At 46.2% G+C, this 26,468-nt stretch overlaps 2 protein-coding genes and 4 non-coding genes across 6 annotated transcripts; all 6 read right to left on the bottom strand.

Moving 5' to 3' along the window:
- Window positions 1-668: 668 nt before the first annotated feature.
- Window positions 669-17,743, bottom strand: DKC1 (dyskerin pseudouridine synthase 1). Its single transcript, XM_026702993.2, has 15 exons — window positions 17,703-17,743; window positions 15,765-15,817; window positions 14,267-14,353; window positions 13,849-13,940; window positions 13,018-13,202; window positions 12,841-12,905; window positions 12,042-12,168; window positions 11,541-11,671; window positions 10,293-10,436; window positions 8,577-8,697; window positions 5,620-5,738; window positions 4,748-4,854; window positions 3,870-3,936; window positions 3,356-3,514; window positions 669-1,526 (listed from the first exon to the last, which is right to left on the bottom strand). The coding sequence occupies exons 1-15, from the start codon at window positions 17,716-17,718 to the stop codon at window positions 1,458-1,460; spliced, it is 1,542 nt and encodes a 513-aa protein (XP_026558778.1). The 5' UTR covers window positions 17,719-17,743; the 3' UTR covers window positions 669-1,457.
- LOC113437999 (small nucleolar RNA SNORD83) lies at window positions 5,087-5,162 on the bottom strand. Its single transcript, XR_003374320.1, has one exon. It is a non-coding gene; the product is annotated as a small nucleolar RNA SNORD83 (small nucleolar RNA).
- LOC113437997 (small nucleolar RNA SNORD17) lies at window positions 7,268-7,516 on the bottom strand. Its single transcript, XR_003374318.1, has one exon. It is a non-coding gene; the product is annotated as a small nucleolar RNA SNORD17 (small nucleolar RNA).
- LOC113437996 (small nucleolar RNA SNORA36 family) lies at window positions 11,361-11,496 on the bottom strand. The gene has a single exon (XR_003374317.1). It is a non-coding gene; the product is annotated as a small nucleolar RNA SNORA36 family (small nucleolar RNA).
- On the bottom strand, window positions 11,775-11,850 carry LOC113438000 (small nucleolar RNA SNORD83). Its single transcript, XR_003374321.1, has one exon. It is a non-coding gene; the product is annotated as a small nucleolar RNA SNORD83 (small nucleolar RNA).
- Window positions 17,744-20,819: 3,076 nt separating the features above from the next.
- Window positions 20,820-22,852, bottom strand: LOC113437830 (40-kDa huntingtin-associated protein-like). The gene has a single exon (XM_026702999.2). It carries the CDS (start codon window positions 22,806-22,808, stop codon window positions 21,747-21,749), a length of 1,062 nt encoding a protein of 353 aa, XP_026558784.1. The 5' UTR covers window positions 22,809-22,852; the 3' UTR covers window positions 20,820-21,746.
- Window positions 22,853-26,468: the final 3,616 nt, after the last annotated feature.

The following is a 26,468-nucleotide window of genomic DNA, read 5'->3' as shown; positions in this document are numbered from 1 at the left end:
TAAACCAGCAAATACTGTGGTTAGTGTTTCTCAACCTTGGAAAATTTTAAGATGTGTGGACTTCAATTTCCAGCCAGCATGCTGAATTCATATCATGAAACTATGGCAATACTACCGTTCTGTTCTCAGCAACATGAATACAATGAATCTTGGTGATACGATATAGGCAGTCCTTACTTAACGACCACTTGCTTGGCAACTGTTTGAAGTTATGACAGACCCCCATGCCACTCAGAAATAGTACCAATGGCCTGGTTTGGGGAGTTTCAACAGCCCTCCTTGCAGTCACAATTTCAATTTGGATGCTTGGCGACTTAGCCATCTGTAGTATGCCATAGTGACACAAATCATTTTTTTTTCTCTTTTTGCTGGTCTTTTCTGCCTAAAAAATGCCCATCGTTTTGCTTAATGACCGTGTAATTTCTTTTAACCACTGTAAAAAAAAGGTTGTAAAACGGGGTTGGTGCCTCAACTTAAGATGGGAATTCCAGGCTCCAATGTGGTTGTAATTTGAGGGCTAACATTATATTCCGAGGACCATAATTTGGGGTGAGGTGGGGGAGAGGGAGGAATGGTACCATTCCTCTGGGCCTCTCTTATCTCAACTGCTGTCCATTTCTCCCTAGTTTTGCAGTAGCGCAGTCCAGCCAAAGAAAGCACGATTGGAATCAGATAGGTGAACTTTTAATTAGAAAAACTTTTTAAAATTAGCATCGGTAACCTGCCTAGAAAGGGAGGACGGGATAAGCCTGGACCAGACCATCCTGCTGAAAGAGGTGATGCCTCTCTACTATTGTGAGCACCAGAGATCAATTTTCACAACCCTCTTCTGGAGACTTGTTTGGGGAAGGGGAGGAAAAAAACTTTAAAAAAGTCCTCGAATTCTGTTCTCGAGTTAAACCGGATGACTGGTGTCCTCCCTTCCCTTGTCAATACAAATTTACCAAGTTCCTTTTTTGAAGGAACAAAAAGCTTTAGCACCCCCTGAGTGGGAAATGTCTGGACTTGTTCTGAATTAAGGCAAGTAAAAAAAAAAAAACCACACAGAAAAAAGCAAAGGTTACAAAAACATTTTTTAAAACGAAGCATCTGACAGTATCTGGCTTCACTGCTTTCTCCTCTTAAATCTTCAACATTCAAGCAGCTCTTCGGGGCCTGATAGATACGAAAAGAGGGTTGCTAACGGTGCCAACGCTGAGCATCGCAGCGCTCTGGAAGTCCCGAGGACCAGGGAGCGAGTCTGCTGCCTCAATTATCTCAAACTATCCTTAGAACAGGACAGAGAAAAGGGGGGGGGGTGCCACATTTGGCCTGCCCCAATAATTTGCACAGCAATCAGGACAAGCCTCTACACCCTGATCCAGTCTGCATTTTCCCTGCGAAGGCCTTTTGTGGGCTTTTTTTTTTTGGCCTTCCCAAACTGGTCCAGGCTGCTGACTCTGGATGGCAGCGAGGAGTTATTCCGAACTCTCCTCTATTTCTTCTCGTTTCTTCTTCTTCTTCTTTTTCACGCTCAGATCGCTGACCTGGGGGGGGAGGGGTGGGGAGAAGAGAAGAGCTCAAAAGAGACCCGAATTTCCCAACACTCTTCTCCGGAGAACCCAAAGATTCCCATTTTATTTCCAAGAAGATTTGAGTTCCCCAAAGATGTCAGCTAAAAGTCATTTGAAGGTAGCTTGAAGGTTTTCAGTCTGGCACGGCAATTGAAAAAAAATAAATGTTGCGCAGTTGTGGCAACCTCCCTTTTATTGCTGTATCGCAGGAGATCTTCAAACTTGACCGCTTTAAAGACTTGTGGACTTCCAACCCCCAGAATTCCTCCTCCAGTCATGTTAGTTCAGGAATTCTGGGCGTTTGAAATCCACAAGTATTCAACTTCCCAAGTTTGAAGACACTTGGATGAGAGAGAGGGAGAGAGAGAGATATTAGGTAGGTAGGTAGGTAGGTAGGTAGGTAGGTAGGTAGGTAGGTAGATAGATAGATAGATAGATAGATAGATACTGTAGATCAGGGGGTCTTCAAACTTGACAGCTTTTAAGACTTGTGGACTTCAACTCGCAGAATTCTTCCTCCAGTCATGTTAGCTCAGTAATTCTGGGAGTTGAAGTCCGCAAGCCTTAAACTTGCCAAGTCTGGAGACCTTTGCTGTATCGGATGCTGCTCTGGACACGCACACCTTGCTCTTGTAAAGGGGCCATCACAGGTCAAGCCTGTCTTACCCCACCACATTTGCAGATATTTTCAGTGGGTAATAGAATTGTCTTGTTTTCACACAGACCTTTCTGGGATTTGCATATCTGATTAAGCCACCCAAAAATGAGCAAGGTGGTAGGAAAATGGTGTAACAGGTAATCTAGATCAGTGGTCACCAACCGGTGGGCCGGGGACCACTGGTGGTCCGCGAGAAAATTTTGGTGGTCCAGAGAAATGTCACGCTCAAAGCAATTAATCCAGGCTGCGTGGGAACACAAGGCGTGTGTCGCTTGCGAACACGAGGTAGTGAGGGGAGGGGGGGAAGGGGGAACTTGCCCCACTCGCCCCACACTCCTGGCCTGACCACCGGGTTGCTTCTTTCCGCTTCTTTCTTCTACTTTTGGCTGCATGCAAGGAAAGCAGCAAAAGTCTTCCTTTCTCTCCCCCAAACTCCCCCAGAAATGAGTCTTTGGGACCCTGCAAGGTCTCCTGCTCCAAGAGGCTGCGCCAGCACAACAAGCCTCACAAAAATTCATTTCTGGCAGAGTTTGGGGGAGAGAAAGAAAGACTTCTGCTGCTTCTGCTGCTTTCCTTGCATGAAGCCCCAAGTCTCTCTCTCTCTCCCCCTGAGAACAGAGCTGGAGACGGTATCCTGCAATCCCAAATAAAGAATGATTGATTGGTAGGGAAACGGGGTGGGGAATTTTCCTGCAGACATTTTTGGGGATTTTCCCAGGGTCTCTGGTCTGCGGGATTTAAAACCATGAGTTTGGTGGTCCCGGAGGTCCAAAAGATTGGCGACCCAATCTAGATGACTGATCACTTAGCTGACTGACCTTCCGACAGACCTCCCTGGGGATACTGAGAACCTGGACTCAAAAATGTCCTGTTAAGGACCATTGCAAGGAAGGTTGTGATTACATCCACGAGTTACAACTATGCTGGGCAACCTCCATTAGTCATAATTTGAGTACTACCTGTATAAGTTTCTCTGGCCCGATGAAACGTATTGTGCGATCAGATTTACTCAATTTTCAACGGCTGAAATATTCACTAACAGCAATTAACACACCCGTGCATGTGAAAACAAGGGTGCCGTTCTTTTAACCGCACGCCCCAAGAGATCGCCAAAATTGTGGCAAAGGATTACACGGGGTCTTACCATTTCAACTAACTCTCCGCTGCTCTCCGCAGACTCCATCTTCCTCTTTTCTTTCTTTTTCTTCTTCTTCTTCTTCATCTCCGCTTGCTCTTCTGGAGAGGCTGGGGGAGATGAAGGTACTGGTTCTGGATCTCCATCGCTCTGGATTTTTCTTTTCTTCTGAGAAAGGAAAACAATGACAAGAACATCAGAAGTTTTCTGGCCGGGGGAGCCAATTCTGCGGCTGAATTGTTGCTTTTGCTCTTTCAGAAACAGAACAGCCTGTATCTGTGAATTCTGGTATCTTCTCTATTATTATTATTATTATTTATTATTATTATTATTAAAGTGGAACTGAAGCTTTGCAAAACATTTGGTTTCAAGCTAAACTGAGCGTGCAAAACTAACTTGCTTTGAGTCTTTTGTTTCAAACTCGAAGAGCAGCTGCTCGAAGCTTAGCGCGTTACCGAATGCCTGACACAAGGACTTTTTGCGCTTAAAATCACTCGAAAGACTTTGCAATAAACCAACCAACCTTTGGCATCTTCTCCGGCTGCTCTTCCGGCTCCACCTTCTCTTCTGCCTCCTTCTTTACAGAAACCCTGTGAAGAAAGAGGCGTTTTTAGTTTGCACTGTTCAGCTAAGGTGGAAGTGCCCATCTACCCTGCTCTGCCTCACTTTTACCTTGAAGGAGAAACGTGATGTCTGGAAAGCTGGCATAGAAGACACCCACGTGCAGGGAGCCTGGAAGCAGCTTTCCCACATTCGTATAGCAGGCTGACTCCCTCTAGAGCCACGGAGAGCAGGCAAGAAAGGGATAACTGCCTGCTAGCCCAAACCAAGAAAAAGGGACCATCTCTCCAACTGCTGCTCCCTCTCACTTTCCTAGTGGAACTGACTTTAAGAGGCCAGAAACCAGCAAGAGCCACGGTGGCGCAGTGGTTAGAGAGAGGGCAGTACTGCAGGTTACTTCTGCTGACTGCCTGCAATTTGGCAGTTTGACTCTCACTAGGCTCGACTCAGGCTTCCATCCTTCTAAGGCCGGTAAAATGAGGAGCCAGATTGTTGGAGGCAAGAATGCTGACTCTGTACACCGCTTAGAGAGGTCTGGAAAGCACTGTGAAGAGGGATATAAGTCCAAGCGCTATTTCTATTGCCCTTCCTTCCTTGTGGCTAGAATGCAGTGTTGCAGGCTAATTCTGCCTTTCACTGCCAGCAGTTTGATCTAGACTGGCTCAAGGCTGACTCAGCCTTCCATCCTTCCAAGGTGGGTAAAATGAGGACCCAGATTGTTGGGGGCAAGAGGCCGACTCTGTAAAAACTGGTAAGAAAGGGCTGTAAAGCACTATAGAGTGATATATAAGTTTAAGTGCTATTGCTATGGCTTAAACAAGAAGCGCTGCAATTTGTTACCTGTTATAATCTACGTAGTCTTTTTTCCAGGCTTGTGGGGTTTTCTCGTTAGGTTTGCCACGAGCGTCCAACAATCCTTGCTTGATCATCATCTTCTTCTGAGAAGCCTGAGGAGAAATAGGGAGACGGTTCAATTTCGACATTGCCTTTGGCTGATACACTGTGCAAAAAAAAAAAAAAAAAAGAAGTCCCAAAATAAAAACCAAACTGACATCCAGTTTGCTGCCACATTTCAAAGATGGTGAGAGCTCCACAGATATCCAGATGGACATCCAAAAGGTCAGGATGGCTTTAGGTGAGCTGAAATCTCCAACTCTTGCACGCCCAGCCCAGGTAGAGAGCCATCAGTCTTGGGTGATAGATGGGTGTAATCTTTGCACTGAGTGCTCATTGAGCTATTTAAGCATCATTTGGCTCACCAAGAAAGGTTTAGAGTCAAGGGCTGCTCCTCAAACTGAGTCAGGCTTAAAAAAGTATTCAAAAGTTCAAAGGAAATCCCTGTTAAGAAGTCCAGGAAAAAAGAGAGCCAACGCTGAGGACGCCAACACCCTCAAGTACATCGCTAAAGACCGAAAAGTGGATGACCCAATGGCTCTCTTATTTCTGGACAGCATTGCTACACAGAACCAAAACTGTTTGTGTTTAGAATCCAATGGAAGAGAATATTTATAGCTCAGGTTTGGACGTGGCGGCCTCTGAGCTCAGCTCTTTTCTTGCAGACATTTCACTACCTGACTAAGTAACACCATCATGACCTGAGGGAGGGTTGTTCAATTCTGCCAGTAAAGGCAGAGCACCAAGGAAGGCAGAGCCTCCAGAATCCGCCAGTCCTTCACAGAAAGGCAAGTAACCCAGGGCTACCCAAGACTTACTTTGGGACCAAGCCCCCACTTGCGAGGGTAAGTGTCTCTTTCCATGATCACACGCTTGATCTTGGCTACGATGCCGTGGTCGCAGGTAGAGATCACCGCTGTCGTCATCAAAGCAATAGCTGAAGGAAAAGAGAGAAAGAGAAGATGAGCGTCCCTAACCAAGGAGTCTTCATGCGGCCTCTGAGTTTACTCGGCCATCCATATGGGAAGGGCTTTGAGTAAAATAGAGCTGGAAGGGGCCCTGGAGGTCTTCTAGTCCAGCCCCCTGCTCGAGCAGGAGAAACCTAGAATATTTCTGATAGGTGACTGTTTACTTTCTTAAAAACCTCCAGAAATGGAGCGCCCACGATTTCTGGAGGCAAGCTGTTCCACTGGTTAATTGTCCTCACTGTTAGGAAATTTCTCCTTAATTCTAGGTTGCTTCTCTCCTTGGTGAGTTTCCATCCGTTGCTTCTTGTGCTGCCTTCTGGTGCTTTGGAGAATAACTTGACCCCCTCTTCTTTGTGGCAGCCCCTGAGATATTGGAACACTGGTCTCATGTCACCCCTAATTCTTCTTTTCATTAGACTAGCCAAACCCCAAACCTGCAGCCATTTTTTATGTCTTTTAGTCTTTGATCTTCTTAGTTGCTTTTCTTCGAACTTTTTAATTCTCTGCTGGAACTTGCTGAACAGAAATATGAGGGTTCCTCCCCAAGATAATCTTACTGCACCCTTTCTTCCTGGTTTCCTATCTTGAAACGATTCTGCCTTTAGAAAGCAGATTATTTTGTCCTTCTGAATTTTCACCTGGGAAACACACCAATGCCTACAAATACAAAGGAGGAACAGCTCATGCTCACCCAGCTGAGAAAAATCCCCAAGCTGTACAGATAGTCCTCGACTTACAACAATTCATTTAGTGACTGTCCCAAGTTACAAAGGCTGTGAAAAAAATGACCGATGACCCCTTTTTTCACCCTTACGACTGTTCCTGCATCCCCATGGTCACATGATCAAAATTCAGACGCCTGGCAGCTGCAGCGTCCTGGGGTCGTGGTGTTCAGGGGTGGGATGCTACCGGTTCTGCTCGGCTCTAATAGAACCGGTAGCTCTGAAGGGCAGCAGACACCAAACCGGTTCTGTATCTGCTGCTGTCTGGCCCACCCGCCTGCCCGGGCTCTCACCTGTCCTTTATTTCCTGCTTTTTCAACCTCAGCTGCTTTGCGCGGCACAGCTCAGGTTGAAAAAGCAGGAAAAAAGAGGCTTTTCAAACGCTGCGCACCTGCATGCAGTGCTTGTCAGCTCTCCGGGCCGCAGTTTAAGTTTTTTACACGCGCGCGCAGCAAAACATAGTCAGCGAACCAGCAGTAACACCGGTTGACTCCCACCCCTTGTCACGTGACCCCTTTTTGCAACCTTCTGACAAGCAAAGTCAGATTCACTTTAACAACCGTGTTACTAACGTAACTGCAATGATTCACGTAACAACTGGGACAAGAAAGGTCAGGAAACGGGGCAAAACGCTTGCTTAATGTGTCTTGCTTAGCATCAGAAACGGAATGGTGGTCATAAATTGAGGACTACCTGTAGTGGAATATTTAATATCCCCACCCCCCACCCCCATTTCTGCACTTTGGATTTGTAAGAAAGGCACGCCAGAGCAAAATGTGATCAGACGGCTTCATTCTTCTTTGTTGAGTCGGGCCCCATAGGAAAGGGGTCAGGCCCTGCGTCCCCTGCCCAGGTCCAGTCAGCAGCTAGCCAAACATCCCCACAACCTCCAGTAGAACACTGGAAGCCCGGAAGGTGTTTAGAAGCCACGGAACGTCGAGGCTGCAGAACTGAAGCCTCAACGTGACAGGAAGGGCAGAGCAAGCGGCACTCAGAGAATGGATAAAACGTCATCATCACTTCACATACAGCCCTGGGCAAATGCAGGTGGGCGCTGAGGGCTTCCAAGAGGACACAAGAAGGCTGTGCCAGTTATAGGGACCTGCCTTGCAAAAACCAAGAAGAGGATAAAAAAGAGAGAGCAGAATCTCATTTCTGATCTGCAGGAAAAGCAGCTCTTCCACCATCCATAAGTCGGGCAATTTCCCTCTTGTACTATGGCACCAGAAACACATTTACTGTGTCCAGAACAAATGCTTAACAAGTAAAACTGATAGCATCGCTTTATGTGGGGTCGCACTTTTACATCCAAAAACAGGCAAAAGCCAAGGGATTCCCCGCCACCCCACCCGGTTTGATCACGCCCAATTCTTGGAAGTTGACAGGACAAAATCCTGCAGTTTTCTTGGCATGGTTTCCCCAAAGTTGTTTGCCATTGCCTCCCTCCTGGGGCTGAGTGTGTGTGACTGGCCCAAGATGGTCCAACTGGCTTTGTGCAGGACTAGAACTCCCACTCGCCCTTCTTCTAGCCTGACGCCTTATCTACGAAACCAAAGTGGCTCTTCAAAGAGAATATGCTTTTTATATGTGTAGTTTTTTTCTTTCTTTTAGGGTACGTCTAAGGAGCACGTAGTAAAAGAAACGAAGTAATTTAAACCCCACAACAGAGCAATTATTTGTCACTAGCTCTCTTTATCTTTGATCTGCATTGCTAACAAGTCTTATGGGATACTTTTTGGGGTCTTTTAATGACCCCGTAGTCCCTTGCAGCGGAGTGGAGTCACGGCAACTGAATGGAGCTGAAGTCTTTTTACTGGCCGGATGCCTTTCCTGCGGCCAATACAGAGTTCGCTGATATTGACTCATTGTGCCCGGAGAGAGAAATACCTGCTGCTACCTAGGATCGAACTCAGAGCCTCCTTGACTGTGAGGCAAGAGCTCCACCTCTAGGCCAACGCACAGCTCCCCAGAATAATCAGTTATGGTCGCATAAAAACAGAAACTCCATCGCCGTCTAGAAGGAAAGAGGCGACTGGGAAGAATAGCCAGAAGAGCAGCTGCAGACCGCAAGATTCCCGTTCTTACCTATGCAGATCGCCTCCCCTTTTGTGGTGATCACGACTATTTCCTGGTTGACTTCAATCCCGTCGTCATACCGCAGTAATCCGGGAAGCATGATCTTTGCACCGTAGCAAATTGCGTTCACCTGGAGGGAAAGCAGCGACTAGCTTAGCAGGGAATTCTACGTTTCAGCCGGGAATGGCTTCTTTGGATTTCTAAGCCTTGAGAACGTACCGCACACCGCCACCTTTCATAGCTTTGAACGTCGTCGCGCACAAGGAGCACAGAGGAAAACTAAAACATACAATCTTGCCTCAATTCGGCAGCGCTTTTCATTCCTCTTTCTCGCTTACACGTTCGCACGTGTACGTATGTGTATATGTAATTTCTTTTGAGAGCAGGCTTCAGAATTTCGTTTTTTAAATGTGTGCCAGTGTGTTCAAAGGAAAAAAGCGACAAAACTTAATCTTATGTTGGAGGAAATGAACAGCGCCGCCGCCCCCCCCCCAAAAGGCCTGCTGAAGCACAAAGAATTCCCAGCTTCCGTAAAATGCCACTTTACATAAACAGGTTTGAACTTATTTCAGTGACCTGACCCGGGAAATCAAGTCTGTAAAAATAAAAATAAAAACACTGATTCCATCTCTGGCCTGGGAGCAATCCCATGCACAATTGATTATTTATGTTCTGGATTTACATTGTGCCATTTCACGCATAACAAGGGGGCCAAGCTCGATTTCACTGAGGGTTGCATCAGGGTTGTGTTTGACCTTGGAAGGGCTGGGGGGGGGGGGGAGAGGGCGTGGCCACCTCAACATCACTCGTGTCAGGGGGCGCCCGTGGTGGGTGCTCTGCCAGCACAAACGGGCTCCTGGGCTCCGTTGACCTCCTGCAACCCTCTGCCGGTGAAAATGGAGCTTGGGAGGGCCAAGCACAGCCCTGTTTTCACTGGCAGAGGCACTGCAGGCCAGTCCTTCACTGTTTCCGGGGTGGCCACGCAGGCCAGATCCGGTGCCTGGGCCTTGAGTTTGACACCCGGTGATATAAGGTGAAAGCCGCCTACGATCACCTGCCTCTCCTCTTCCTTTTGAGCAATGGTTCTGACCCAAACCTGGTTTCACGAGAGTAAACACAAGACAAAGGTAACAGCACAACCTTTTACTGTTTCATTCAGGAATCCGGTTTCTTCACAGATAAAAGGCAGCTTCCAACTAATTAGCTCCAACAAGAGCCTGTGCAAGGCTGCTAAGGACGGATAAAGTTTCTAAACAATAAATCAAAGAGTCTCCAAACACTAACTCAGATATTCTAACGTCCACCAGGCTCCAGTACCAAACTTCTTTGCCTTCTGTAAAGAACTCCCGCTTCTCAGCTGGCTTTTATCACTTAAGGGAGGAGTCGCTAGTCTTGAGTCGCCCATGCTGCAGCAGTTGCTCTTTCCTTTGAGCAACCATGCGCGCACGTGCACTGGGCACAGGCTCCTCGGGGACCTCTTCATCGCTGCTACCAGCCTCCACCATCTCGAAAGGCAGCACTCCACTCCCTGATGGTCCTGGCCCCATCCCTGCCTCACACGCAGGCCCCTCATCTGAGTCCTCGCTCTCCGAGACCTCAGCCGTCCACACCTGCTGCCGGCAAACCACAACAGCAACCCCCCCTGGAAAGGTAGGTCAGGCTGAGCTAAAGTGACTATAACAGAGTTCCAAGCCACCAACCGGAAGGCCGTCGGAGGGCACTTACCGCACTGTCCTTCATAACAAGCCGCTTGTGCGAAACCAGCAACTTCTCCAAAGGGAAGATCACCCGCCGGAGGTAAGCCTCATCCTTGTTGTTGTCATACTGCCACTGAGCATCCAGCACATCGTGCATGGTCACCATGTGGTCCTAAGGAGGAGATCCCCACCAGCCCCTGGTTATTAGAGAGCCTTCTAGCAACATTATAGAGGTTAAAGTTCAGTTGAACTGTTCATGAGAGGAAGCTGGAATTTTGCTGTCTTTTTAAGATGGATATTTTTCCACACATACCTACACAACACTGAAGAAGTTTTAAAAACAAAGGTTTAAAAATTACCACAGACTAAAATAACTAATAAGAGGGGGAAAATCCTACCTTCATGTTTTTCGTTTTGGGACTCTAATTCTATCTAATTCGGGGGTGTCAAAGTCAAGGCCTGAGAGCCAGATGTGGCTTGTAGGGCCATCCTGGAAAATGTAAGGAGCCGGCCCATGTCACTTCAGCCTGGTCTACCCAATGCAAAGAGGAAACATGCCAGCAGTTTGGGGAGCGGTGTCAAACTGGCCACCTATTCAGCCAACACCCCCCCTCCCCAAGGTCAACCACAGCCCTGATGTGGCCCTCAATGAAATTTAGTTTGGCACAGGGATGGGATTCTACCGGTCCGGACCGGTTCTATAGAACCAGTTGTTATGATTCTGCAGTTTGGAGAACTGGCGAATCGTGCCCCTGGCTGGCCCCTCCCCCAGCCTCCCCACCCGGTCAGTGCTTATTGCACATGCCCAACATCGCTGACTGTGTTCTTCCCCACCCAATCACTCCTTAAGGTATTTCTTTTCTTCCCCTCCCAACGATCAGCTGTTCCTACAATCAGCTGTGCCTGGATTCCCCTTGCTGCCTTACTGCTTCACCCAGGCGGCTTCCCTGAGGCCCCAAAAACCATGTATGTGTGTGTTCTTTCTTGGCAGAGCGCCCCCACCTAGCCACGCCCACAGAACCGTTGGTAAAAAATTTGAATCCCACCCCTGGTTTGACACCCCTGATCTAATTCATCTCATTCGGACGCTGTGTAATATTGTGGGTTGAGAGAGCCGGACTGGCAGAAAAATGAAACTTTCCACCCCGACGTTCCTCCCAACTATTTACTGTCCCAAAGTTTAATTACCAGCGCAGGGGGGAGAACCCTGAACTGAACTCAACCCTTTGGGGTAGATAAGGCCGCCTTGCTTGAAAGGTTCCAGTCCTTGACCCACCTTCTCTCCCATGACCCCAGAGCGGACTCGTCGGAGCTCCTGCATCTGACCACCGACTCCCAGCAACAAACCCAGATGCACGCAAAGCGTCCGGATGTAGGTTCCGGCTTCACAGCTCACCCAGAAGATACCTGGAAAGAGGGGCAGAGGTGGGGGGAGAGAGAAAAACACTTGATGCCAAAGAGAAGAATATCATCTTGTCAGTAAGAATACGAGCAAACTCTTTTCAAGCCAAGCCATCAGAATTGGGTGATAGATGAAAAGTCATCTTTGCACGATGGGCTATGTCATCATTTCTACATCATTTGGCTCAGGAAATGCTAGTGGCAGGAGGGAGAGCAAAGCTACTGCAAAAGCAGCCGTGGATGGCTAAGCTGCAGGGAAAGAGGAAAAGAAAGAAAGAGCTGCAGGAAGGGGACTTTTATTTTTAGCCAGGTCCCGGAAGGGCCAACCTCCCCACCTGCACCCCCAACCGAATGGGGGAAAAAAGGGTGCCATTACCCAGTCTTCTTTCCGGATCGTATTCAACCAGTTTGCTTTCATAAATGGTTCGGACTCTCAGCTGCCTCTTCACTGCAGCAATGAGGGGGGGTCTCTGAAAAAGGGCACCTGTCAAAGTTTCTATTGCCTACAGAAAGAAAGAAAGAAAAAAAAATCAAATATTACATCAAGCGGCTCAGAAACAAAGATGAAAGGGAGTTTAGTTACACCCTCCACTGGTTCAGGGAAGCATCAAATTATGGAAGACCAAACATGGCCAGAGTGGTTATTTAAGCCCGAATATATTGAAATGCCCATCAAAAGTAGAGCCACATTCTCAGCATTCCTTCTATTCTATCCCTACAACCATTCTATGTTCAAACCATGATTTGCTGGTGCAATTGACATTCATAGGTAAATGCACATACGTGTTAGTCGTCCCTGGCTCTAGAGGACGGTGCTCATTGCTGTCCAAAGACGTCTCCGTGGTCATGTGGCCGGCATGACTAAACACCAAAGGTGCACGGAGCACTGTTCCCTTCCCACCAAAGGGGTCCCTATTTTTCTACTTGCATTTTTTACGTGTTTTTGAACTGGTAAGTTGGCAGAAGCTGGGACAAAGAACGGGAGCTCACTCCGTTATGCGGCGCTAGGGATTCGAACCGCCAAACGGCTGACCTTTCTGATCGACAAGCTCAGCGTATTAGCTTCTGAGCCACCGAGTACCTTTCACAGCTAAACCTTTCATATCTATCCCATTCATAGTTAGACATAAAAGACAACAGATAAAAGTTTCATTTCCTGACTGGCCAAAACTTACCCTCGAAAGCTGAATTTCACTCTCAATTGCATTGTGCAGCCGAACGATTCCCACATACTCTTTGCCTGGAAGATGACAGAAGAGTAGTAAGGAGGGGCCACTTGAATTTTACTCTTTCCCCTCTCAAGGCTGAAGGCTCTCTCTCTCTTGATTAGAGACACAAAGCAGATGAGGTACCTGCGCTTTGCTGAGACTTGACCAAACGCGTTGCTCGCTCAATGCACACAATCAGGCACCCGGTAACTTTGGGGTCCAATGTGCCGCTATGGCCTGTCTTCTCAACACGGAGAATGCGGCGGATCCAGGCCACCACCTCATGGGAAGAAGGGTTGGAAGGCTTATCCAGATTGATGAAGCCTGTCCTAGGACAAAAATCAGGGATTCGATTTAAGGTAATGACTTAAAACGAGAAGGAGGTAAAAGAAACCCAACTCAACAACGTAATGCTTAAAGTGTAAGGCTGGCAACTGTGACTTCTAGTCCCACCTTACGCAAAAAGCCAGTTGGACTATCTTGGGCCAGCCCCTCTCTCTCAGCCCTAGGGGGGAGGAAATGGCAAACCATTTCTGGATTCTTGCCAATAAAACTGCAGTGACTTTTATCTAGGCAACTGCCATGTGCCAAGATAGATTTGAAGGCATCCATGCTCTCCCCCCCACCCACCCCCCAAAAAAGATTTCAAGCATATTACAGGGTTCACTGTAAGTTTAAGTTGCAATGAACATTTATCTGTAAAATATTAAACTGGACTCTCTTGTTTCTCTCGTTTTCAATTTGGCAAACTAGTAAACATTCCTTAGATGATTTACGGCGTTCTGTGGCACAACAATGGATAGGTTTTTCTCTGCCAAACTGTCAACTGTTATAAACAGAAACTGGTGCCTATAAATAGGTGTACTGAAAACCCAAGGAGAGAAGATAATAGCCCTTTGTGATTCTGAAATTTCATAAGTTGCCAAAGAAAGGTGGAAGGAAAAGGTGATTTTATATTGTGTAACACAATCTTACCTTACATACTCAGCAATTTCTCTTTTTAAGGGATTGCAGCCTGAAGGAAGCGGGGTGTAGTGTGCAGTCCTCACATTTAATTTGTCAAAATTCTACAAACCCCAAAACAAAGCAAAATTATAATTATTTTATAGGGAAATCGGAATTTGGAGCAATACCCCAAAGTGTTTATTGGATGTTATACACCTGATTTTACTTGGCAAAAAGCCTCTGCAAATTGCCTCCCCCCTCTACATAAATTCCTTGGAGCATAATATGCACTGACAGCTCCATAACGACAGCAATACCTAAAATTTACTCTTAAAAAAATGAAGACCATTTTCCACCATTTTCTGAACTGTAAATTATCTTGTGTCTGCACAAAAAAAATGTCACGCTGACATTAAACCAACCTATTTCACTGGTGTAACTATCTTACTTTGAGAAGCAAAGGCCATTGTGATGTATCCAGCTGGGCCACTCTTGATTCAGGCTTGATAAGGAATTCTTCTGTATGTTGTATATCCTAAAAACAATCGGATTAGTAGATTAATAACTGGGACTGTGAACCAGAATGTGGAAAACTCGTCTTGCAGCTAAGATTGGCCTTAAAATAAACTGCCTCTCCAAAACAAGAGATGAAACACATGCTTGTACCATGTTATTCATTAATGACTGGCAAAGGATAGTTTTCAGTAAGGAAATATGGGAAGCTGTAGCACATTCTAATCTCTGCAGATGGTAGCGCCATCTGGTGGGGCTAAAGAGCTATGCAGGGACCAGAGCCGAATGCGAGACAGGAATTCCATGGCTGCAGGCTAAACCAGGTAATCAAAAACCATCCCAGAAAAAGGGAACTGCAAGCCAGGGCTGTCCTTAAGGCATGAGCCTGATGGGCACATACCCGTGCGAACATAGCGGCACCATAATAATCTGTGTATGTTAACCCTTCAATGCACCCTGTATCATATAAACACAGCCACCTATTGCTGCAGAGCATGTTTTTAATGTTGCAACAATGATTCTGTTGGAAGTGCCAATAAAATAAACATGTGTTTAATTTTATATATACCATTTACATTTTTATTCCTGTGAGTAGTTGTCGTAGGGGCCCCACTACATTGCTTTGCCTGGGGCCCATAATGCTGTTAAGATGGCCCTGTGGCAAGCTATTTCTAAATGGTTGCCAAGGAGGCCACAGACTTATCAATGAAGTCAGGAGTCGACTTTGATTCTAGGAAGACTTTACTTTTGCTTAAATTAGAAATGAAAAAACCATGAATGAACGCTCAGATCGTCCAACTTCTTTCACTATGCTTCAGAAAGTACTTTTAAAAATAAAAGTCAGATGGGAAGCTATCGCCTAGTAGAACAGAGAACAGTACAGGTAGTTTCAACTTACAACTATTTCTTCAATGGCCGTTTCAAGTTACAAGGACACTGAAAAGAGAGACTTATGGCTCATTTTCACACTTATAACCCTTGCAGCATCCCAAGGTCACACAATCCAAATTTGGGCACTTGGCAACTGGCATGTAGCCCTATGATAGTTGCATGGTCCTGAGTTCACCATCTGTGACTTCCCCAGCCGGCCTCTGACAAGCAAAGTCAATGGGGAATTTGCTTAATGACTGCATGATTCACTTAACAACTACAGTGTTTCACTTAACAATTGTGGCAAAAAAGTGTAAAATGGGGCAAAACTCATTGAATAATCTCCTTGCCTAGTAACAGAAATGTTGGGTTCAATTGTGGTTCTAAGTTGAAGACTACCTGTAACAAATTCCTTCACAAGATGTATATGCACATTATGGACACATGAGAAAACATCATGAGCACTACAGAAAAATAAAAATGGGATCTGTAGATAATGATATTGTAGAAGTGCTAATCTTTGTGTTGTGGGGTTAATAAACTATAATAATTGGAAAACTTACAGCAACATCTTCATCTGGCAAAGACTTCTTTTTCTTCTTGTGTTTCTTAGAAACTGAATGGTATAAGCAAAAATAATAAAAATTAGCATCTGTTGCAAACTTAAAAGATAGAAACAGATCCTGAAATACCACTTTACTGGTCTACCAAAATCAAGCTTTAGTTTGATTAATGCTGACGAGGTTTATGCACATTATTTTACTAAACAGTTGACAAAAGCTGGATGAATGAAGGTAGTACAGAAAAGGAGAAATATTGATACCTTTTATTTATTTGTATCCCACCTTTGTTATTTTTCCAAATAACTCAAGGCGGCCAACTTATCCAACACACTTTTCTATTTTAACAAGAACTCCCAACTGTTCTTGTAACGAGATAATTAGGACTCAAAGAGAATGAAAAAATTGGAGAATTTATACTTAGAGAAGATTCATTTCAAACTTCTTATAAATATATAAGAACAGGATAAATATATTCACGGTTGAATTTTTAGCATCAACACATTTGGTGGATTGCAACGTAAAGATGTATCTTCCAAAATGGCCTACCAGGCCTACCATCACTTACCCCCTTCCATCAACATCTAACTCTTTGGGATCACACCAACAAAATTGCAACACATTGCAAGCAACTCACATTAGACACAACCATGCAACTCAATGTTAAAGGTGTCCAAAAGCAGGATAAAAAGAGTACTAATGAGCAGGAAAGCAATGCAAGGCATTCATCCAATCATAACACATACATTAACTATCAAATACATCCATCAAAGCCCAATGGGTGACTTTAGGGCAATCACTCTCTTTCAAGCCACCCCACCTCACAGGGCTGTTGTTGGGGAAAAAAGAGGAGTCCTGAACATTAGGAATGTTTGCCATTATACATACACATACACACAATCAAAAGGAGGGATAAAATAATAGAAGCACTAATGAAACAAAATAAACAGATATATGCACACACAAACACATATATACATAAATATACACACACATACACATAAAAGGAGGGATAAAATAGGAACAATAATGAAACGAAATAATGAAACAAACACACATAAAAGGAGGGATAAAATGGGAGCAATAATAAAATAAAATAATGAAAAATATACACACACATATAAAAGAAGGAATAAAATAGGAGCAATAATTAAACAAAATACATACATACATACATACATACATATATATATATACACACACACACACACACACACACACACATTTATACATAAAAGGGGAGATAAAATAGCACCAATGAAACATAATAAACATATATATGCACACACACACGTAAATGCATATATACAGACATAAAAGGAGTGATAAAATAGGGTCAATAACGAAGCGAAATGATACACAGACACATCTATATATAAAAGGCCGGATGAAAAAGGAGCAATAATGAAACGAAATAATTATACACACACACACGCATAAAAAAGGGGATAAAATAATAACGGGAACAATAACGAAACGTCCCAGCACCAGGTTTCCAGGCCAGCCTCCGACTGCGGGAGTCCCCAAATTGCACTTCTGGATAAAGTGAAAAGCTCCCTTTGGGGAACCTGGAGGCCAAGGCGGCCACCCCCGGGGCGCTGCGAGAGGAAAATCCGGGCTCCCCCACACCCGAAGCTCCCCGATTCTCCACAGCCCGCTTGGAGAAGCTCCTGCAACCCTCTTGCAAAGCCTCCCTGACTCCCGCCGCCCCCTCAAGGGCTCCTGTGCGTTTCTCCCCGCGCTCCCGGGAAGCACGTGCTCCCCTCCTTTACGAGCCTTTCAGAAACTGCGGGGGGGGAAGGGAGGGAGGGTTCCAGGAGAAAAAAGGAGGCCCCGCGTGAGCCCCGGGGGTCTTTCCACCCGGCCTCCCGCCCGCCTCCTCCCCGCCGGCCGTTCGAGATCCCTGAGGGCGCCTGAGGAAAAGCCGCGTCTCGCGCCCACCTGTCCCGTCCGCCATCTTGGCTGCGCCACGCGCTTGCTTCGGACTCACGCGCGCTGCTTTGCAGCTATCCCGCCAACCCCGCTCGCACCGGAAGCGGCCTCTCCGCCCACTTCCGCCTCCCCTTCCCGGCAGGCAGTGCGCCGAAGGGAAGGCGGAGTTGGGGGAGTTGAAAGGATCATCGAGGAAAGAGAATGAAACGGCCAGCAGAGTTGGAGGGGGGAAGAGGGGGGAAAACGACAATTATATAGACTAACGAAAGTTAGACTGACCCGCTCTTCTCTTGTTTGCGGGTCTAGTGCTTGACTTACATTTTAGTGACGGTTCAAAGTTACGATCGCACTGAAAAAAGTGACTTGTGACCGTTTTTCATACTTATGACCGTAGCAGCATTCACATGATCAAAATTCAACCGCTTGGCATATGGTTCATATTTATGACGGTCGGGGTCCCGAAGTTACGGGATCCCCTTTTGTGACCTTCTGACAAAAGTAAAGTTCAACGAGGAAGCCAGATTCACTTAATGACCGTGTGACTCATTTAACCACTGCAGTGATTTGCTTAACAAACATGGCAAGAGTAGTCGCAAAATGGGGCAAACTCCCTTTACAATTGTTTCACTTAGCAACATCAACTTTGGGCTCAACTGCCGTCATAACTCATGGAGTAACAGCAGGACAAGCCAGACAATGCTAACTGGGGGCGAATTCTGAAAAGTTCAAATCCGCGTGTCTGAATGTTTCCAAACCTGAGCAATGCCTTACCAGCCCAACCTTATTTGCAACCTGATGGATGGTCACTGGAGGCTTCCCCCTCTTTTAAATCTAATTGGGATAGTAGCAACAAAGCAGCAGGTTGGGGGGAAAAAAAGATTGCTTTCTCTATTGCTTATGGTCAAAAGGGCCCAGCAGAGATTATACTACCTGAGACTTCTCTGAAAACAACTGAATGAAAAACTGATGGCAACCTTCTACCGCTGCACCATAGAGAATATCTTACTTTACTGCACCTCTGTCTGGTTTGCCAATTGCACCATGGCAGATAGGAAAGCACTCCGGAGGGTTAATGTCATTGCCCAGAAGATCATGGGTTGCCCTCTCCCCTCTCTGGAAGAGCTTTATAGCTCCCGCTGCCCTAAGAAAGTTCAAAAACACTCTTAAAGATCCATCTCATCCCGAGAACCCTTTTTTAAAACTATTACCACCTGGAAGACGGTACAAGATAATAAAAACAAGGACAAATAGGCTGGAAAACAGCTTCTATCCCAGAGCAGTAGCTCTTTTGAATTCTACTGTACAGTGCAACACTAATACAGTATCGGGTTTTCAATTCAATTATATAGAATGCAAAGGATATGCATTTGTGTTAATTTTCATAGTCATAATGTACACTGAAGATGGTATTTAATTTCATTGTACGGGGTGCAATGACAATAAACTAAACTTATGGATGGTTATGATAGTTGGACCTTTAAAAAAAGAAAATCTACTTGTTTTGAGCTGTGAAAGCTCCTCCGTATCACTTGGACAGCAAATGGGGCTAAAAAACAAGTACTGGAGTGTGTAACACCGGGCATATCACTAGAGAAGGCAAAATGAAACTTTCTCATGGCCTGAAATTTGGGCTGTGTCATGCGGGAGAACTTACCGGAGAAAGCAATTATGTTTGGAAAAGTTAGTGATAAAAGGAAACCAGATCACCAATGACTGGACACTATCAAAGCTGATACTGGAGCATGAAAAACTCCAAAGAAGCAGAGCAAGATCAGAAGATGTGGAGAGACCTGGCCCCAAAGTTGGACTTTTGACTTGAACAAATAACATCATCATTGCTTATGGGGTGGGGGAGTGACGACTTTGTTAAGTGAATTATCTGTAAGCAAGAGACTGCCCGCCATCCCTTGGCTCATATAGGCAGAAAATGGGTGCCTTGCATGGGAGGCCAGAGGATGAATCAGCTTCACTTGAGAATCTATATAAAAGCAAAAGACCACTCACGCATCATCACAAAATCTCCAGAACCGTTAAAGTCTACAAACTTGAAATTTGGCACGTATGTTCCTCTTGGCTTCTAGGTGCTCACTGAGAAAGGATTTTTCAAAATGACCATCAGAGCATTTAAATTATATCATATATTATTATTAACAGGCTCTGTTGCTAAGGAGTTCTACTCCCCCTCCCCACCTGAAATCTCTTCCAAAGGCAAAACACAAGCAGGAGTTTCAGTTTCACAGCAGCAACCAGCTTTAGTACAGAACAGTTGAGCTAAGCCATGCCCAGGCTCCTTGCTGACTCCTTGCTCACACAGAAAATACTGATTCAGTTTCCAAACAGCCCTCAATTCTCTCACACACCGACAGGACACTTGCCAGATGAATACCGATGATGGATGCTGGTAGGCAGAGGCAGAATTTTCCCACCCTTATTTTCCTCCCCAAAAACTAAGCCCGGCCATAGTTTCATAGCAAAGCACAGGTATTGAGCTAGTATGTTATACTGGTACTTAGGACTGGATGATACAGGAGGTAGCACCTTGCACACCGACATCAGTTGGGAAAGCTCTCTTCGTCACCTCAGTGGCTCACAAAGTGCAAGCAAGTTGGACTGGGATGTTTTCCGGAGCAGGAACCCAAGCTTTAGGCTTTAGGCTGTCTCCTTCCAAAACATAGTAGAAGGCATACTCATTTAATTATTAGATCACTTTGCGTTCATCTGTAAGAATAGTAATTAGTAAAAATCTCTGTACCAAGCCAAGTGCTTTTGTCACTTCAGTGTTCCTGCTGCAACAGGCATGAGGTCAAATTGGTATTAAAATATAGCATGCCAACATTTTAATCGTAATGTGTTGAATGGGTCACAATTGCGTGTCACATAAATTAAGCCCAAATTAAACCAGCGCATAGCAGCAAGTTGGTTCCAATGCAGCTACTGAAATGCCTTAATTATGATGGGAAAGAATTGCAAAAATCAATAGGGCAAGATTTTTAATGCTACAGCATAAATCTCTTTTTATTCTAACAACATAAAGGGGCACTTGTTCATAAAGTAATAGTGTATATTTAAAATTGAATATACCTTGAGGGGAAAAGGTTACTTAAAAATATCAGGCTTCCCCACATCCCAATTGAGAAACCAGTTTATTTTCAAAGAACTCATGTCAGATCCAAATCAAATTACACAACCAGCTAAGACTCAGGCAAGGTAAACATTCAGATTATTTCAAGGCAGAAATTAATCCAATACAGAATCCTGAGAACACAATTTAGAAATCCCATTTGGGTTCAAATACAGAAATATTGTGAAATTCCCTCAACTCTCCCAAATTGTTGTTCACATCATCCATGTCGATTTTAATATAGCCTCCATCAGAAGCAACAGCACTGAGAAGAACACAATACACTTGGCAACACTGATGAAAAAATGGCTTCTAAAGCTTTCTGTCACCTCAATGAAAACAAGAGAACTGCTCCGATCAGTTTTCAGCCAACATTGCAAAGCTCATTTCACTTGTGGCCTGCGGGATGAAGAATGAATTTCTAAGGAGCCACAAAATAGAATACGGGCCAACAGTATATGCGCAGTTCTCTCAAGCTCATAATTTAAGTTCAAGGAATGACAAGGTAGAAAGAACCAGGAATGTCGGAAAAAAACTCCCTGTGGCACAGGCAAAAAATAGGTTTAAAAATGGAAGGAGATATCATCCAATGTATTGGGGGCTCATAGGTATCCTCACTTCATCCTGTGGGAAGCTTAGTGACAGAGCAAGGGTCTTCAAACCTGGCAAGTTTAAGACTTGTGGACTTCAACTCCCAGAATCCCTGATCTAACATGACTGGAGGAGGAATCCTGGGAGTTGGGAGTCCACAAGTCTTAAAGCTGTCAAGTTTGAAGATCCCTTGGACAGAGGAACAAAAATTGAAAGTTTCACCCTCTTCCCACTGACTACTGCGGGAAGGTTTGTTCAAGTTCTTTCGACTCTTCCACCCAGACCTATCCACAGACGGAGAGCATTGGAAATGTAACACCAGGGGCACACCCCTCCCCCAGTCAGAACCCCTGGCCGGAGGGCGCCATCATCTCCTGCACCACCAAGTGCAACAGGTTGTTCTGCTCCGCCGTCAGCAGCGGCCACAGTTCCTTCTGCAGAACCTTCAGAGATTCCAAGTCTTTCTCCTGGCAGGCCATGACGGTGGACTGGAGCAGCAAGAAAAGCTCAGGAGGAACATAGCCCGAGGAGGCATCCAGGGCTTCCCAAGAGTACTTCTCCAAGGTCTGGGCGTGTTCCGGCAGCAGCTTGGATGGCGGAGGCTGCAGCAGGAGCAAGAGCAGCACTCGGGTGACCTCGCAGTGGAGCAGGTGGTCAAGGAAGGCGCCGGGCAGCGACGGGGCACCGCTGGAGGAGGAAGAGGAGGCAGGGGCGTTGGTTGAGGGTCCGCAGCCGCCCCCTTGGGCCAGCTGCTGGGCCTGCGTCAGCACCGCCAGGGCGCCGTCGTAGTCGCGGCCGAGCAGCAGGCAGGAGGCAACGTCTCGCAGCCCGTGCAGCGCCTCCAAGGGCAGATGGCCCGCGGCCAGCAGGTCGGCAGCACGCAGGAAAGCCGGCACGGCTTGGCTCGCCTCTCCGGCGGAGCGCAGCTCGTTGCCCAGCTCCAGCCACAGCCCGGCCGCCAGCGCCGGCTGCCCCAAGTCGACGTGGAGACGAGCGGCGAAGGCCACGCAGCCGTGGGCGGCCGGCAGGTACTCGGAGAGGCCCAAGCCGGGGCCTTGCCGCAGGCGGAGCTCCCGCTCGTGGCGCAGCCAGAGGCGCGCCGCCTCGGCTAGCGCTGCTGCTTCTCCCGCCGGGTGGCCCAGGCTCTGGGCGCAGCGCGCCACCGCCAGCTGGCACCAGGCCGCGTACGGGAGGCTCTCCTGGGCGCGCAGCTCCCGCGCCAGCGCCGCGAACTGCTCCGACGCCTCCGACACGTTGGGCTTGCGCAGGAAGCGCTTGCGGAGCTTGGACGACACCAGCCGGTAGCGCGTCAGGAAATCGCCGCCGGCGCCGGCACCCGAAGACGACTCGCCGGGGCCGAAGCCCGAAGACAAGCCGGCCCCGGTGCCCGGGACGGAGAGCATGGCGCCTTCCTTCTCGAGGGGTCTCTTTCTCGCGTCGCGCCGGAAGTGACGCCTCTGCGTTGCTTAGAAACGGCCCGGATGTGGAAACGGAGGGGGTGGGTGGAGGCTAAGGGAGGCCTGCACGAGCAGCTGATTGGCTGATTTAAAATGGGGAGGGTGGGTTGATGAGAACGGCTCTATTGCGGGTGGTCCTCGACTTATGACTGCAAGGGAGCCTAAAAGTTATGCTGTTAAAATGAGACAATGGTTAAATTGAGGGGGGGGGTTGCCCCATTTTATGACCTTTTCTGGCCACTAATCGCTTCAGGTCTTAAGTTAGTAGCACGGCCGCTAAGTGAATCTGGCTCCCCCCACCCCATGGACTTTGCTTGTCGCCAAAGGGGATCACTTGAGCCCTGGGACCATCATAAATGTGAATCACTTGCCAAGCTGTCTGAATTTGAATCACATAACCACAGGGGTGTTGCAACGGTGTGAAAAACGGCCACAAGTCACTTTTCAGTGCAGTTGTACTTTTGAACGGTCACTAAAACCGTGTGGCCACAACTTCTGCGCGAGTTGAGGAATGAATTAATGAAATTAATCAGAATAAAGCTGGAAGGGACCTTGGAGGTCTTCTAGTCCAACCCCCCTGCCCAAAGAAGAGACCCTCGGCCAGTGATGGCGAAGCTATGGCATGCGTGTCACAGGTGGCATGCAGAGCCCTCTCAGTGGGCGTGCACGCCATCGCCAGCTGATCTTCCCGTTTCTGGTGTGCACCTGGGCATTGACTAACTGGTCTTCGTGGGTGCTGGAATGCTGGAAAATGGCCAAAAAAAATAGCCAAAAACTCAGGGCATTTTTCTGGCCATTTTAGGGGCTGGTTTTGGCCTGAAAACGGCTCGAAAAACAGCCCGGAAAACAGCCACAAACGGCCCAGAAACTGGCCAAAAGCAAGCTGTTTTTCAAGCCATTTTCAGACCAAAAAGGGCCCGAAAAGCAACCTGAAAAACGCCCTCCCAAATGGTCTGGTTTGGGGCCATTTGGGGGGCCGTTTTCAGGCCATAAACAGCCTAGAAAACAGTCTAGAAAACGGTCCCAAAAATGGCCTGAAAACAGCCAAAAAACAGGCATGCACACAGGTGGTCTTTGGTTTTCCGGCATGCATTTGCATTCCAGTTTGGGCACTTGGTGCTGAAAAGGTTCGCCATTCTCTGCCCTAGGCCATTCAGACAAGTGGCTGTCCAATCTCTTCTTAAAAGCCTGCAGTGATGAAGCACCTACAACTTCTAAAAACAAGCCCTCCCACTGGTTAATTATTCTCCCTGTCAAGAAATTTCGTCCTAGTTCTAGGTTGCCTCATAATTCACACATGGATCCTGGTTAGTTAAATAAACCCCAATTGGCTTGGATTCACATACTTTGCAATGTGAAACCATGTTTTGCAAACAGTGGCGTTAGCCGCGTGGTCCTGCATACTGCTAAACTCTGACCCTGATTTAATAAAACATACTTGTTGCGGTTTGCATAATGTGGCTGTGCCTATTCAATAATTTGCCTTGACCTAATGACATGGCTGGTAAGACAACCTATGGCTGGGTTTTCACATCATTAGGAATGACACAAATAACACAATTGGCATGTATTTTGCATGACTCCAGTGTTCTCAATTGTGGGAACCATCCAATGCAATGTCTATGGAGATTCTCCCATCATCCACGTTCTGGTTGTCCCAAAGGTGCTTTTTTCCAAAAAGGCAACTGGACTTTCTGGTTTTTCTTTGAAGACGTTTCGCTTCTCATCTGAGAAGCTTCTTCCGCTCTGACTAGATGATGATGGGGAATGGAAGGATTGATGCTCCTTGCAGACATTCTTCCATTCCCCACCATCCAGTCAGAGCGGAAGAAGCTTCTTGGATGAGAAGCGAAACGTCTTCAAGGAAAAACCAGAAAGTCCAGTTGAGCATCTTTGGGACAGCCAATGCAATGAATATCCTCATTTCTCAGCTGAGAAGAGATAGGAAGTTACATGCTCATTATTCCAATATTTTAAAATGTTTGGGGGCAGACTTACAAAGCCGTCATTGGTTTTATGGCTCTTCCCATACAATACACTGGGCTGAAATGCGTTGTGCAAAGCGGGTTCCATAAGCCGTGAGGTTAGCACATTCTGTGAACGCAACCATCAAATTACCGGGGCTCACATGTTCAGTCACATGGACCATTGGCCAGGATTATTTCTTTAAATCATGAGTTGCCTTCATTTTGCAGGACAAGAGGTAGCAACATAAAACACCTTGCCCATAAATATCATGTCAAATTTATTTTTACATGTTTATTTTGCAGCTCTCAAAACCATACCCAACCACATCGCTGACTTGCAGAAAAGCAATGACATAGTTTCCTCACACACATGAACACACACACACACACAAGGATAGTGTGTGTGTGTGTGTGTGTGTGTGTGTGTGTGTGTTTGTACACGTCATTTCTCCAGCTCCAAATATCTATACTGACTAAAAATCCTAATACCTCCTTCAAAAATATATTGCCTTGCTCTCACCATACTGGTCCGTTTCATTCATCCCTTCCACTGGAAACAAGTATAGCCTCTTCTTTAATTATTATTTTTATTTGTTTGACTCTATTAGCTGCCCAATTCCCATGGACTCTATACACCAATGAATCCTTCCTTCAGCCTGTTACAGAATGTCGATAACAGGCAACAGGTTGACCCAGAGAGTTAGTTGTGGTGGCTGAGAAGACATTTAAACCTAATAAAATTAAAACATAATTATGTAGTCTCTGTGCAGTGTTTTAGCTCTAGATGGAATGTGATCCGGGGCAGCATCTGGGAGAACTAAAAACACTTATCTCTGGCACGATTGCTGTTTCACCAGCCTGTCCAAAGATATTATCTGCACAGAAGAAGAAAAAAGGAACTGAAATTGAACATCCTTTCTGTAACTGAAATATTTGAAGCTTCCCTATCTCTTTTGGATGAATTTATATGACTTCCTCTTTCATGTAGGAATGTCAATTTGTTACTATCACTTTATCTCCAAAAAGTTCAAAAAAAAAGTCCATGTTCCAATCTTCACCAGGTCCATAATAAAGGATAATAGATGCTTCCAAATTGTCTTCTAAATAAATTAAACCAACTAGCGGTACCTGAATACACTTGTAAGTGGATCATAGGCTTCCCAACAGACAGGAAGCAGCAGATGAAGTTAGGCAGAATCACATCCAATACCTGTACGATCAGCACAGGGGCCCCCCCAAGGCTGTGTGCTATCTCCACTTCTCTTCTCCCTATATACCAATGACTGCATCTCAAACAATCCATCTGTTAAAATACTGAAGTTTGCTGATGACACAACAGTGATTGGTCTCATTCGAGACAACGATGAATCCGCATACAGACAGGGGATTATACAACTTGCCCCGTGGTGTAACCGGAACAATCTGGAACTGAACACACTCAAAACTGTAGAAATGGTGGTAGACTTTAGAAGAAACCCTCCCATACAACCACCTCTTACAATACTAGACAACACCTTATCAACAGTAGAGACCTTCAAATTTCTAGGTTCTACTATATCACATGACCTAAAATGGACACCTAACATCAAAAAAGCACAGCAAAGAATGTTCTTTCTGCGCCAACTAAGAAAGCTCAAAC

The sequence above is a fragment of the Pseudonaja textilis genome, chromosome 12 (assembly GCF_049901715.1).
Source record: "Pseudonaja textilis isolate UNSWEBS1 chromosome 12, rPseTex1.2, whole genome shotgun sequence".
Classification (NCBI taxonomy): domain Eukaryota; kingdom Metazoa; phylum Chordata; class Lepidosauria; order Squamata; family Elapidae; genus Pseudonaja; species Pseudonaja textilis.
Note: the sequence above shows the minus strand (reverse complement) of the source record. Positions and strands in the feature narration are given on the sequence as shown.

Bases quoted from the DNA above. Each gene is read 5' to 3' on its own strand.
- DKC1 (XM_026702993.2), bottom strand. The intron at 13,203-13,848 runs GTAAGATTGTGT...TTTTTGTCCTAG, and splicing joins GAAATTGCTGAGTATGTAAG to GACAGGCTTCATCAATCTGG. The intron at 3,515-3,869 runs GTTGGTTGGTTT...TTCCTTTCTCAG, and splicing joins AGCCGGAGAAGATGCCAAAG to AAGAAAAGAAAAATCCAGAG.
- LOC113437830 (XM_026702999.2), bottom strand. From the start codon at position 22,808: ATGCTCTCCGTCCCGGGCACCGGGGCCGGCTTGTCTTCGGGCTTCGGC.